General features: G+C 39.4%; 1 protein-coding gene across 3 annotated transcripts in view; it reads left to right on the plus strand.

The window, feature by feature from the left end:
- Positions 1-14,558, plus strand: part of VPS13B (vacuolar protein sorting 13 homolog B) — an 818,081-nt gene that overhangs the window by 92,143 nt on the left and 711,380 nt on the right. For all 3 annotated transcript variants that reach the window (XM_065895774.1, XM_065895773.1, XM_065895775.1), the window contains exon 12: positions 6,982-7,173. In XM_065895774.1, the coding sequence (XP_065751846.1) occupies positions 6,982-7,173 (192 nt within the window). The remainder of the gene's footprint in view (positions 1-6,981; positions 7,174-14,558) is intronic.

A 14,558-nucleotide genomic window follows, 5' to 3' on the forward strand; every position in this document is an offset into this window, starting at 1 on the left:
GTTGATGCGTTTAATGTTGTCCTAGATGTCTCTGAGACTGTCCTCAGTTCTTTTCATTCTTTATTCTGCTCTGCAGTAGTTTTTCCTACTATTTTATCTTCCAGGTCACTTATCCGTTCTTCTGCCTCAGTTATTATGCTCTTGATCCCATCTACAGTATTTTTCATTTCATTTATTGTGTTGGTTATCATTGCTTGTTTCCTCTTTAGTTTTTTTAGGTGCTTGTTAAATTTTTCTTGCATTTTGTCCATTCTATTTCCAAGATTTCGGATCATCCTTACTATCATTATTCTGAATTCTTTTTCAGGTAGACTGCCTATTTCCTCTTCATTTGTTTGGTCTGGTGCATTTTTATCTTGCTGCTTTATCTGCTGTGTGTTTTTCTGTCTTCTCATTTTGCTTATCTTACTGTGTTTGGGGTCTCCTTTTTGCAGGCCGCAGGTTCGTAGTTCCCGTTGATTTTGGTGTCTGTCCCCAGTCGCTAAAGTTGTTTCAGTGGGTTGTGTGGGCTTCCTGGTAGTGGGGACTAGTGCCTGTGTTCTGGTGGATGAGGCTGGATTTTGTATTTCTGATAGGCAGGTCCACGTCTGGTGGTGTGTTTTGGGGTGTCTGTGGCCTTATTATGATTTTAGGCTGCCTCTTTGCTAATGGGTGGGATTGTGTTCCTGTCTTGCTAGTTGTTTGGCATAGGGTGTCCAGCACTGTAGCTTGCTGGTCGTTGAGTGAAGCTTGGTGCTGGTGTTGAGATGGAAATCTCTGGGAGATTTTTGCCGTTTGAATATTATGTGGGGGTGGGAGGTCTCTTGTGGACCAGTGTCGTGAAGTTGGCTCTCCCACCTCAGAGGCACAGCACTGACTCCTGGCTGCAGCACCAAGAACCTTTCAACCACATGGCTCAGAATAAGAGGGAGAAAAAGTAGAAAGAAAGAAAGAGGATAAAGGAAAATAAAATAAATTTAGATAAAATAAAATAAAGTTATTAAAATAAAAAATAATAAGAAAAAAATTTTTTAAAGTAAAAAACAAAACAAAACAAAAAAACGGATGGACAGAACCCTAGGACAAATGGTGAAAGCAAAGCTATACAGACAAAATCTCACACAGAAGCGTACTCATACACACTCACAAAAAGAGGAAAAGGGGAAAAAATAATGTACCTTGCTCCCAAAGTCCACCTCCTCAATTTGGGATGATTCGTGTCTATTCAGGTATTCCAGAATTTCAGGGTACATCAAATTGATTGTGGAGATTTAATCTGCTGCTCCTGAGGCTGCTGGGAGAGATTGCCCTTTCTCTTGTTTGTTTGCACAGTTCCCGGGGTTCAGCTTTGGATTTGGCCCCGCCTCTGCGTGTAGGTTGCCGGAGGGCGTCTGTTCTTCACTCAGACAGGACTGGGTTAAAGGAGCCGCTGTTTCGGGGGCTCTGGCTCACTCAGACTGCGGGGAGGGAGGGGCACGGAGTGCAGGGTGAAGCCTGCAGCGGCAAAGGCCGGCGTGACATTGCACCAGCCTGAGGCACGCTGTGCGTTCTCCTGGGGAAGTTGTCCCTGGATCCTGGGACCCTGGCCGTGGCCGGCTGCACAGGCTCCCGGGAGGGGAGGTGTGGATAATGCCCTGTGCTTGCACACAGGCTTCTTGGTGGCGGCAGCAGCAGCCTTAGCGTCTCATACCCATCTCTGGAGTCTGCGCTGTTATCCGTGGCTCGCTCCGGTCTCCTTTAAGCAGCACTTTTAATCCCTTCTCCTTGCGCACCAAGAAACAAAGAGGGAAGAAAAAGTGTTTTGACTCTCTGGCAGGTGCAGACTTTTCCTCGGACTCCCTCCCGGCTAGCCGTGGTGCACTATCCCCTTCAGGCAGCGTTCATGCCACCAGCCCCAGTCCTCTCCCTGCGTTCCGACCGAAGCCCGAGCCTCAGCTCCCAGTCCTGCCTGCCGTGGCGGGTGAGCAGAGAAGCCTCTCGGGCTGGTGAGTGCTGGTTGGCACCGATCCTCTGTGCGGGCATCTCTCGTCTTTGCCCTCCACATCCCTGTGGCTGCTCTCTCCTCCGTGGCTCCGAAGCTTCCCCCTCCGCCACCCTCAGTCTCCGCTCACGAAGGGGTTTCTAGTGTGTGGAAACCTTGCCTCCTTCACAGCTCCCTCCCACCGGTGCAGGTCCCATCCCTATTCTTTTGTCTCTGTTTTTTCTTTTGCCCTACCCAGGTACGTGGGGATTTTCTTGCCTTTTGGGAGGTCTGAGGTCTTCTGCCAGCGTTCAGTGGGTGTTCTGTAGGAGTTGTTCCATGTGTAGATGTATTTCTGATGTATCTGTGGGGAGGAAGGTGATCTCCGCGTCTTACTCTTCCGCCATCTTCCCCCTCAACTCACAAAAGATGTGTTGTGAGGTACCCGTGGACATTGGTAGAGATGCTCAGGAGTCAATTGTATGTATTGGGTTTCCTCCACTACAGCATTCGTATGAAACCTTTGGTAATCTGAAATGGTGTAAAGTGAAGAAGCAGTTACCTTAGGACAGATCTTGTTAACTGATGCACAAAATAAATTGAGCAAAGCGCGTATGCTCAAAGACACAGTTCAAAGCTGTGGTGGCTTGATATTGAGATTCTGAGTATAGTTCCTGTGGAAGGAGTTTGCTGGTGCTACTCTAGACGCTAGGGGTGTGCGCTGCCTCTGTAATGCTTCACTGCAAAACAAGTGGTGAATGCTGTTTTCACCTTTTTGTTGTAAAAGTGAATATTCTCTTCACATTTATTTTGGTTAGGGAAGTAGATCTTTTGTAAAAGTGAAATGGCCTAAAGCTAACTTTTGAAAAGCAAGGGATACCTGTATATGAAAGTACAATTTAGAAGTCTGTGTTCTAAGAACTTTGCAAATTTTTATTGTGTTGTAGTTGCCAAATGTAAGCTGGTAGGTTTCCTCTTGTTTAGTACGATGTCTTACACATGGGCTGTGAATTTGATATTTTGTGAGGTGGAGTATGAAGTAGTCTGCCTATCGAGTAAAGGAAACCTCTCACTGAAAATTTTATTTGTATATATTTGTTTCTGAAGTTTTTAAAAGATTGAAACATGATTTATATTTGCTAGGGTGCTTATATGTTTTCTGCCTTAGAAGCTGGTAGTTTTCTACTTTTTGAATTTTTCACATATTCCATTCTTGTGAATATTGTGCATTTTTGTATAGATATCTTAGTCTTTAACTTTTTTTAAACAAAATGTTAGATAACATACAAACAGAAAAGTTCTATACATTTACATACAGAATAGCAAAGAAATAGAAACACCTGTGTTTTCCCCACACAAGCCAAGAGATAGGACAATGTCAACATTGCTGGTCTCCTGTGTGTTCCTTTTCCATCACAGTCTTCTCCCTCCCTCACTGGAAGAAACTGCTCTTCTTAGGCTTGTGGTAATCATTTTCTTGCTTTTGGTTTACTGCTTACACAGATACTTTCTCAGCTGTGCAAGCAGATAATTTTTTTGAGTAAATAATAAGATTCCACTGTTAATTTAACTTGTGAATGTCACATGTTCATTAAAAATGTGTTCATTCATTCACCCAGTAATGTGTTTGCTTGTTCTTTGCCTGCTTTTTGGTAGCTGCTTTTATATGTGTGTTTCTCATTGTGAATCTATATTCACTGATAATATAGTAATGGTGATAATGGCTAATATTTATTGAATGGTTTTAAATGTAAGGCACTCTTCTGAGTGTTTTACATGTAGTAGCTAACTTAATCTTCATAATAACCCTATAAGTCGATAACAATATCCTCATTTTCCATATGACGAAACAGCCAGTCCTATACAGGTTTTGTAACTTGGCCAAGATCACACACCTATTATGTGGAATTTGAACCCAGCTAGTTTAAACTCTACAGCTTGCATTGATAACTACCGTGTTCAGATTTTCTTCTTTCTTGGATTACCTGAAACAAGAAATTTGTGGAATTTTCAGTATTTATAAACCTAAGAAAAGTATTTTGAATTCTTAAAAGAGGTTAATTTTGAATTCTTCCAAGAAATATTTTATCTAAAATTCTTGGTTTGTTGTGATGACATTTATTTGTTTCTGTAGTCCAAGTTATCAAAAAGTGCCCTAAATTTTATCTTAGTTATCTAAATGCATATTAAACTAATAATTTTACAAAGTTTGTAGTGGATTCTGAAATTTTGAAAGCAGATTTGATTGGTGTGCTTTAAGTAAGTTCATGATAGTATTTACTTAATGTAAAAAACTAGTAAATGCAGTAAGAAAAAGAGCTTGTATTACTTATTTTTGCTGTGATAAATGAGGTCGTAGTACTTTACTCACATTATAAAATGACATATAAAGAAAAATTCGGTTAGTAAGTTTCTTGTGCTGCTGCTTGATATTAATAAGCATTCTGATAATTCATTTTTCTTTTCTACTTGAAAGCACTCACTGTTTTAGAAACTAAATTATTTCTTATTAATATAACTTTAAATATTATTGTTGTAACTTTTAGTCTTTTTTATTTAAGAAGTTATTGCAAATGTTTTTATGGACCTAAAGTAGGTAGCTGAAAACAACAGGAATATTTTAGAGACATAGAGATAAAATTGAAACTATTTAGTTATTGGATTGAGGAAAAGGATGAGAGAGAGGCATCATGGTTCATTACCCTTTTGAATCCGGATGTCTTGGGAGAGTGTTGGTGTTAATTTAGGGGAATGTTGGAGTAGAAGCATTTATGTTTCCTAAATTATTCTATTTAAGGATTAATTTTCTAGTTCCTGGGTTAGAGCTACTTTTTTTCTTTAAAGGATGGGTTTTATACAGAGACTCAGACTCATAAGGTATAAGTTAAATACAAGCAAACTTTAATGAGAACCATTGGGGAAAGAAAGTAGGTGAATTTCTAGTAAAAAAAGACATGTAGGGATATATAGTTCTCACGAATGAAAGTAGAGTTCCTTGTGCACTGGCACAGATGGTTGGTGGAGTTGTTTTTGTAGCTTGCAGATTCCTCTTCACATAGGGAGAAGAATAATTTTCTATTAATAGGTATAAAGGTATGGGCAGATGTAGGCAGTACAGGTTCTTTTGCCTCTGGCTGTCCTAGAGAGACTGGCAAGTCCTTCATTTTAATTAGGCTAACTTGATATTGTCTTGACTCTTAATAAGAATAGCCAAACATTCAGGGGTCTGGAGTGACTAAACTTATTGAGGGTGAGCACAAGTAAATACCTTGCTGAAAAGATGTAGCTAAAAGCCAGTCAGTTTTACATTTTAGATAAGCTACTGGCATTATAATCAAGTTGCATTATCTGAAAAAAAGAATAGAAGCCTCTAGACTTCTACTGTTTTAGAGACAATCTGATGTCCAAATGAAGGGTCTTCTTGTAAATTGACGTTTTTTAAAGAAGCCTAATAGCCTCTGTAAGACTCAAAGAAGGATATTTTCCTTGTTTTTGAATATTTTGATTTGCAACCAGAGTCCTTCTGGTTATCTTCAAGCTACCTCATCCTAACAGGTAACTCTAGAAATGTCTGGTTTAGCTATGGAAAGTAGAATTTTTTTATGTTAATGGTATGTTATTTATACCTAATTTATAATGTGACTCTTATTTATGTATATCATAAAATATGTTTAAGATTAACTTTGTATGTTTTATTTGTGACATTTAAGTCTGTGTGTAGTCATCTTGTTAAGAATATATGAGGACTTCCCTGGTGGCACAGTGGTTAAGAATCTGCCTGCCAATGCAGGGGACACAGGTTCGAGCCCTGGTCTGGGAAGATCCCACGTGCCACAGAGCAACTAAGCCCATGCGCCACAACTGAGCCTGTGCTCTAGAGCCCGCGAGCCACAACTGCTGAACCTGCGTGCCAGGACTACTGAAGCCTGCGCGCCTAGAACCCATATTCCACAACAAGAGAATCAACCGCAATGAGAAGCCCGCGCACTGCAACGAGGAGTAGCCCCCGCTCACTGCAACTAGAGAAAGCCTGCGCGCAGCACAGAAGACCCAACGCAGCCAAAAATAAATAAATAAATTTTAAAAAAGTTTTTTTTAAGAAAGAATATATGAATAATAAATTTAATTATTTTTTTCGTCTCTGCTACTGTGACTAGAGATTGAACTGGACTCCTTTGTTTGAAATGAAGGAAATGTATTTTTGAAAAAGTTACTAAAAGGTGTAGATACAGAAGTTTTGATTAACTGGGCCTTCCTAGATTCTAAAGGTAGTAAATGCTGGAAAGGTTTACTTCCCTATTTTTTTTTGAATAAACGTAAGACTTAAGAAGTAAAATTTACTGTATGTTATCACTTAAAATGGTGAATTTATATATTAAAATCAAATCTCAAAGGTGTGGACAGGTTAGATAAGGAGAAATACCTGTAGGTAGTGCTAAGATTTTCTTTAGAAGACATCTTTCGTTCCTCGTCGACATGTGGTCAGATAAGGGATTGGGGAAATTGGATTCCACCCTGTGGAGCATGGCTATAATGGTTTTATTCTGGAAAAAGTTCAAATCGAGTAATACCTATTGTTTACTTCCATGGTCATTAGAAAACTCTCGAGGCACCTTTGAACATGTAGCTTTAAGCAATCAATTTTTCTGTGTAACTTCTAAGATAAAATAGTAAAATGCAACTTCTTTGAGAGTCTCCTTTCCCAGTCAACCTAATAGTATTGTGTATAGAATTATTAGGTATAGGCCAATTAGGTTTTAGAGAATAATATTTAAGAATGACGATTTCAATTTTATAGCACATCTTATAACATTAAATAGATAACAGGAATAATTGTTTTTCAAATCAACGGTTTTTGTTGATAATACCTTCTCACCTACATAAAGAAAAATATAGATCAGCAGGGTTCTGTGTATCCAGTTGATGTAGAATTGGTTTTAAGGCATTAAGCTCTAAGCTAAAAAGATAAGAGAAATATTAAAATATATATTTGGTATATCTGATTGATGCTTACCTGTTAATATAATTTTGGCTTCTTGTAGGTTCTGCAAATCAACAAGACTTTTCTTCGGGGAAAATTGAAGATTTGGGAACACTTCAGGAAAAGTCTACCAAAAGCCTTGTTATAGGTCCTCTTGATTTTCGCTTGGATAGCAGTGCAGTACATAGAATTTTAAAAATGATTGTTTGTGCCTTGGAACATGAATACGAACCATATAGTAGACTAAAACCAGGTTTGTTTTTGGCTTAATTTTGAATCTCTTGCCAGTTGATCTGAATGACTGTATAATCCAATTTGTTGTATTTTGCTAACTTAACGTTTTTAGTATATTTTGCCTGATTTTCATATATTTACTTGTTAATTTAAAGAGTAAACTTACATGTGGAAGTTACAGGAGAGGTTGGTATTCCACAACTATTTGCATAAGTATGTGCTTTTTTGGCCAGCATTTGTCAGTATTTTATTTTATTTTATTTTATTTTTTTAACATCTTTATTGGAGTATAATTGCTTTACAATGGTGTGTTAGTTTCTGCTTTATAACAAAGTGAATCAGTTATACATATACATATGTTCCCATATCTCTTCCCTTTCGTGTTTCCCTCCCTCCCACCCTCCCTATCCCACCCCTCCAGGTGGTCACAAAGCACTGAGCTGATCTCCCTGTGCTATGCGACTGCTTCCCACTAGCTATCTACCTTATGTTTGGTAGTGTATATATGTCCATGCCTCTCTCTCGCTTTGTCACACCTTACCCTTCCCCCTCCCCATGTCCTCAAGTCCATTCTCTAGTAGGTCTAGTAGGACACAGTCTTTATTCCTGTCTTACCCCTAGTTTCTTCATGACAGTTTTTTGTTTTTCCTTAAATTCCATATATATGTGTTAGCATATGGTATTTGTCTCTCTCCTTCTGACTTATTTCACTTTGCATGACAGATTCTGGGTCTATCCACCTCATTACAAATAGCTCAATTTCGTTTCTTTTTATGGCTGAGTAATATTCCATTGTATATATGTGCCACATCTTCTTTATCCATTCATCCGATGATGGACACTTAGGTTGTTTCCATCTCTGGGCTATTGAAAATAGAGCTACAATGAACATTTTGGTACATGACTGTTTTTGAATTATGGTTTTCTCAGGGTATATGCCCAGCAGTGAGATTGCTGGGTCATATGGTAGTTCTATTTGTAGTTTTTTAAGGAACCTCCATACTGTTCTCCACAGTGGCTGTATAAATTTACATTCCAACCAACAGTGCAAGAGTGTTTGCTTTTCTCCACACCCTCTCCAGCATTTATTGTTTCTAGATGTTTTGATGATGGCCGTTCTGACTGGTGTGAGATGATATCTCATTGTAGTTTTGATTTGCATTTCTCTAATGATTAGTAATGTTGAGCATTCTTTCATGTGTTTGTTGGCAGTCTGTATATCTTCTTTGGAGAAATGTCTGTTTAGGTCTTCTGCCCATTTTTGGATAGGGTTGTTTGTTTTTTTGTAATTAAGCTGCATGAGCTGTTTATAAATTTTGGAGATTAATCCTTTGTCAGTTGCTTCATTTGCAAATATTTTCTCCCATTCTGAGGGTTGTCTTTTCGTCTTGTTTATGGTTGCCTTTACTGTGCAAAAGCTTTTAAGTTTCATTAGGTCCCATTTGTTTATTTTTGTTTTTATTTCCATTTCTCTAGGAGGTGTGTCAAAAAGGATCTTGCTGTGATTTATGTCATAGAGTGTTCTTCCTATGTTTTCCTCTAAGAGTTTGATAGTGTCTGGCCTTACATTTAGGTCTTTAATCCATTTTGAGCTTATTTTTGTGTATGGTGTTAGGGAGTGATCTAATCTCATACTTTTACATGTACCTGTCCAGTTTTCCCAGCACCACTTATTGAAGAGGCTGTGCTTTCTCCACTGTACATTCCTGCCTCCTTTATCAAAGATAAGGTGACCATATGTGCGTAGGTTTAATCTCCGGGCTTTCTACCCTGTTCCACTGATCTATCTTTCTGTTTTTGTGCCAGTACCATACTGTTTTGATTACTGTAGCTTTGTAGTGTAGTCTGAAGTCAGGGAGCCTGATTCCTCCAGCTCCGTTTTTTGTTCTCAAGATTGCTTTGGCTATTTGGGGTCTATTGTGTTTCCATACAAATTGTGAAGTTTTTTGTTCTAGTTCTGTGAAAAATGCCAGTGGTAGTTTGATAGTGATTGTATTGAATCTGTAGATTGCTTTGGATGGTAGAGTCATTTTCACAATGTTGATTCTTCCAATCCAAGAACATGGTATATCTCTCCATCTATTTGTATCATCTTTAATTTCTTTCATCAGTGTCTTATAATTTTTTGCATACAGGTCTTTTGTCTCCTTAGGTAGGTTTATTCCTAGATATTTTATTCTTTTTGTTGCAATGGTAAATGGGAGAATTTTCTTGATATCAGATTTTTCATCATTAGTGTATAGGAGTGCCAGAGATTTCTGTGCATTAATTTTGTATCCTGCTACTTTACCAAATTCATTGATTAGCTCTAGTAGTTTTCTGGTAGCATATTTAGGATTCTCTACGTATAGTATCATGTCACCTGCAAACAGTGACAGTTTTAGTTCTTCTTTTCCAATTTGGATTCCTTTCACTTCTTTCTCTCTCCTGATTGCCGTGGCTGGGACTTCCAAAACTATGTTGAATAGTAGTGGTGAGAGTGGGCAACCTTGTCTTGCTCCTGATCTTAGTGGAAATGCTTTCAGTTTTTCACCATTGAGGATGCTGTTGGCTGTAGGTTTGTCATATATGGCCTTTATTATGTTGAGGAAAGTTCCCTGTTTGCCTACTTTCTGCAGGGTTTTTATCATAAATGGGTGTTGAATTTTGTCGAAAGCTTTCTCTGCATCGATTGAGATGATCATATGGTTTTTCCCCTTCAGTGTGTTAATATGGGGTATCACGTTGATTGATTTGCATATATTGAAGCATCCTTTCATTCCTGGAATAAACCCCACTTGATCATGGTGTATGATCTGTTTAATGTGCTGTTGGATTCTGTTTGCTAGTATTTTGTTGAGGATTTTTGCATCTATGTTCATCAGTGATATTGGCCTGTAGTTTTCTTTCTTTGTGACATCCTTGTCTGGTTTTGGTATCAGGGTGATGGTGGCCTCGTAGAATGAGTTTGGGAGTGTTCCTCCCTCTGCTATATTTTGGAAGGGTTTGAGAAGGATAGGTGTTAGCTCTTGTCTAAATGTTTGATAGAATTTGCCTGTGAAGCCATCTGGTCCTGGGCTTTTGTTTGTTGGAAGAGTTTTAATCACAGTTTCAATTTCAGTGCTTGTGATTGGTCTTTTCATATTTTCTATTTCTTCCTGATTCAGTCTTGGCAGGTTGTGCATTTCTAAGAATTTGTCCATTTCTTCCAGGTTGTCCATTTTATTGGTATAGAGTTGCTTGTAGTAATCTCTCATGATCTTTTGTATTTCTGCAGTGTCAGTTGTTACTTCTCCTTTTTCATTTCTAATTCTGTTGATTTGAGTCTTCTCCCTTTTTTTCTTAATGAGTCTGGCTAATGGTTTATCAATTTTGTTTATCTTCTCAAAGAACCAGCTTTTAGTTTTATTGATCTTTGCTATTGTTTCCTTCATTTATTTTTGATCTGATATTTATGATTTCTTTCCTTCTGCTAACTTTGGGGTTTTTTTGTTCTTCTTTCTCTAATTGATTTAGGTGCAAGGTTAGGTTGTTTATTCGAGATGTTTCCTGTTTCTTAAGGTAGGATTTTATTGCTATAAACTTCCCTCTTAGAACTAGTTTTGCTGCATCCCATAGGTTTTGGGTCATCGTGTCTGCATTGTCATTTGTTTTAGGTATTTTTTGATTTCCTCTTTGATTTCTTCAGTGATCACTTCGTTATTATGTAGTGTATTGTTTAGCCTCCATGTGTTTGTATTTTGTACAGATGTTTTCCAGTAATTGATATCTAGTCTCATAGCGTTGTGGTCAGAAAAGATACTTGATACAATTTCAGTTTTCTTAAGTTTACCAAGGCTTGATTTGTGACCCAAGATATGATCTATCCTGGAGAATGTTCCATGAGCACTTGAGAAAAATATGTATTCTGTTGATTTTGGATGGAATGTCCTATAAATATCAATTAAGTCCATCTTGTTTAATGTATCATTTAAAGCTTGTGTTTCCTTATTTATTTTCATTTTTGATGATGTGTCCATTGGTGAAAGTGGGGCGTTAAAGTCCCCTACTATGAATGTGTTGCTGTCGAATTCCCCTTTTATGGCTGTTAGTATTTGCCATATGTATTGAGGTGCTCCTATGTTGGGTGCATAAATATTTACAATTGTTATATCTTCTTCTTGGATGGATCCCTTGATCATTATGTAGTGTCCTTCTTTGTCTCTTCTAATAGTCTTTATTTTTAATCTATTTTGTCTGATATGAAAATTGCTACTCCAGCTTTCTTTTGGTTTCCCTTTGCATGAAATATCTTTTTCCATCCCCTTACTTTCAGTCTGTATGTGTCTCTAGGTCTGAAGTGGGTCTCTTGTAGACAGCAAATATATGGGTCTTGTTTTTGCATCCATTCAGCCAATCTGTGTCTTCTGGTGGAAGCATTTATTCCATTTACATTTAAGGTAGTTATCGATATGTATGTTCCTATTCCCATTTTCTTGATTGTTTTGGGTTCGTTATTGTAGTTCTTTTCCTTCTCTTGTGTTTCTTGCCTAGAGAAGTTCCTTTAGCAGTTGTTGTAGAACTGGTTTGGTGGTGCTGAACTCTCTCAGCTTTCGCTTTTCTGTAAATGTTTTAATTTCTCTGTCAAATCTGAATGAGATCCTTGCTGGTCAGAGTAATCTTGGTTGCAGGTTTTTCTCCTTCGTCACTTTAAATATGTCCTGCCAGACCCTTCGGGCTTGCAGAGTTTCTGCTGAAAGATCAGCTGTTAACCTTATGGAGATTCCCTTGTGTGTATTTGTTGTTTTTCCCTTGATGCTTTTAATATGTTTTCTTTGTATTTAATTTTTGACAGTTTGATTAATATGTGCCTTGGTGTATTTCTCCTTGGATTTATCCTGTATGGGACTCTCTGTGCTTCCTGGACTTGATTAACTATTTCCTTTCCCATATTAGGGAAGTTTTCAACTATAATCTCTTCAAATATTTTCTCAGTACCTTTCTTTTTCTCTTCTTCTTATGGAACCCCTATAATTCGAATGTTGGTGCGTTTCATGTTGTCCCAGAGGTCTCTGAGACTGTCCTCAGTTCTTTTCATTCTTTTTTCTTTATTCTGCTCTGCAGTTTTTTCCACTATTTTATCTTCCAGGTCACCTATCCGTTCTTCTGCCTCTGTTATTCTGCTCTTGATCCCATCTGCAGTATTTTGCATTTCATTTATTGTTTTGTTCATCATTATTTGTTTCCTCTTTAGTTCTTTTAAGTCCTTGTTAAATGTTTCTTGAATTTTGTCTATTCTGTTTCCAAGATTTTGGATCATCTTTAGTATCATTATTCTGAATTCTTTTTCAGGTAGACTGCCTATTTCCTCTTCATTTGTTAGGTCTGGTGGGTTTTTATCTTGCACATTCATCTGCTGTGTGTTTTTCTGTCTTCTCATTTTGCTTATCTTACTGTGTTTGGGGTCTCCTTTTTGCAGGCCGCAGGTTCGTAGTTCCCGTTGTATTTGGTTTCTCTCCCCAGTCGCTAAGGTTGGTTCAGTGGGCTCTGTAGGCTTCCTGATGGAGGGGACTAGTGCCTGTGTTCTGGTGGATGAGGCTGGATTTTGTATTTCTGATAGGCAGGTCCACGTCTGGTGGTGTGTTTTGGGGTGTCTGTGGCCTTATTATGATTTTAGGCAGCGTCTTTGCTAATGGGTGGGATTGTGTTCCTGTCTTGCTAGTTGTTTGGCATAGGGTGTCCAGCACTGTAGCTTGCTGGTTGTTGAGTGAAGCTTGGTGCTGGTGTTGAGATGGAAATCTCTGGGAGATTTTCACCGTTTGAATATTATGTGGAGGTGGGAGGTCTCTTGTGGACCAGTGTCGTGAAGTTGGCTCTCCCACCTCAGAGACACAGCACTGACTCCTGGCTGCAGCACCAAGAACCTTTCATCCACACGGCTCAGAAGAAAAGGGAGAAAAAGTAGAAAGAAAGAATTAATAGAAGTAGAAAGGAAGCAAGCAAGAAGGAAAGAAAGAAAGAAAGAAAGAAGGAAGGAAGGGATGGAGGGAGGGAGGGACGCAGGAAGGAAGGAAGCAAAAAAAGAAAGAACATAAAGTAAAATAAGATAAAATATAATAAAGTTATTAAAATAAAAAAATAATTATTAAGAGAAAAGAAAAAACAGACGGATAGAACCATAGGACAATGGTGGAAGCAAAGCTATACACACAAAATCTCACAGAAGCATACACATACAAACTCAGAAAAAGAGGTAAAGGGGAAAGAATCATAAATCTTGCTCTCAAAGTCCACCTCCTCAATTTGGGATGATTCGTTGTCTAAAGGAGGGAAGGAAGGAAAGAAAGATCGAAAATAAAGTAAGATAAAATAAAGTTATTAAAATAAAAAGTAATTATTAAGAAAAAAATTAAAAAAGGAAAGAAAAAGAAATCAGATGGATAGAACCCTTGGACAAATGGTGGAAGCAAAGCTATACAGACAAAATCTCACACAGAAGCATACTCATACACACTCACAAAAGAGGAGAAGGGGAAAAAATCATAAATCTTGCTCTCAAAGTCCACCTCCTCAATTTGGGATGATTCGTGTCTATTCAGGTATCCCACAGATGCAGGTACATGAAGTTGATTGTGGAGCTTTAATCTGCTGCTTCTGAGGCTGTTGGGGGATATTTCCTTTTCTCTTCCTTGTTCTCACAGCTCCCAGGGGCTCAGCTTTGGATTTGGCCCTGCCTCTGTGTGTACGTCGCCGAAGGGTGTCTGTTTTTCACACAGATAGGACGGGGTTAATGGAGCAACTGATTCGGGGGCTCTGGCTCACTCAGGCCGGGCGGAGGGAGGAGTGCGGGGTGGGCCTGCGGTGGTAGAGGCCGGCATGACATTGCACCAGCCTGAGGCGCGCCGTGCGTTCTCCCGGGGGAGTTGTCCCTGGATCACGGGACCCTGGGAGTGGCGGGCTTCATAGGCTCCCCGGAAGGGGTGTGTGGATAGTGACCTGTGCTCGCACACAGGCTTCTTGGTGGTGGCAGCAGCAGCCTTAGCGTCTCATGCCCGTCTCTGGGATCCGCGCTGTTAGCCGCGGCTTGCACCCGTTTCTGGAGCTCCTTTAAGGAGCACTTTTAATCTAACCCTCTCCTCGTGCACCAGGAAACAAAGAGGTACGAAAAAGTGTTTTGCCTCTTCGGCAGGTTCAGACTTTTTCCCGGACTCCCTCCTGGCCAGCCATGGCGCACTACCCACTTCAGGCTGTGTTCACGCTGCCAACGCCAGTCCTCTCCTGGCGCTCCGACCAAAGCTGGAGCCTCAGTTCCCAGCCCCGCCCGCCCCGGCGGGTGAGCAGACAAGCCTCTTGGGCTGGTGAGTGCCGGTCGGCACCGATCCTCTGTGCGGGAATCTCTATGCTTTGCCCCCCGCACCCCTGTTGCTGTGCTCTCCTCTGCGGCTC

This window comes from Phocoena phocoena, chromosome 17 (assembly GCF_963924675.1).
Source record: "Phocoena phocoena chromosome 17, mPhoPho1.1, whole genome shotgun sequence".
NCBI classification, from domain to species: Eukaryota; Metazoa; Chordata; class Mammalia; order Artiodactyla; family Phocoenidae; genus Phocoena; species Phocoena phocoena.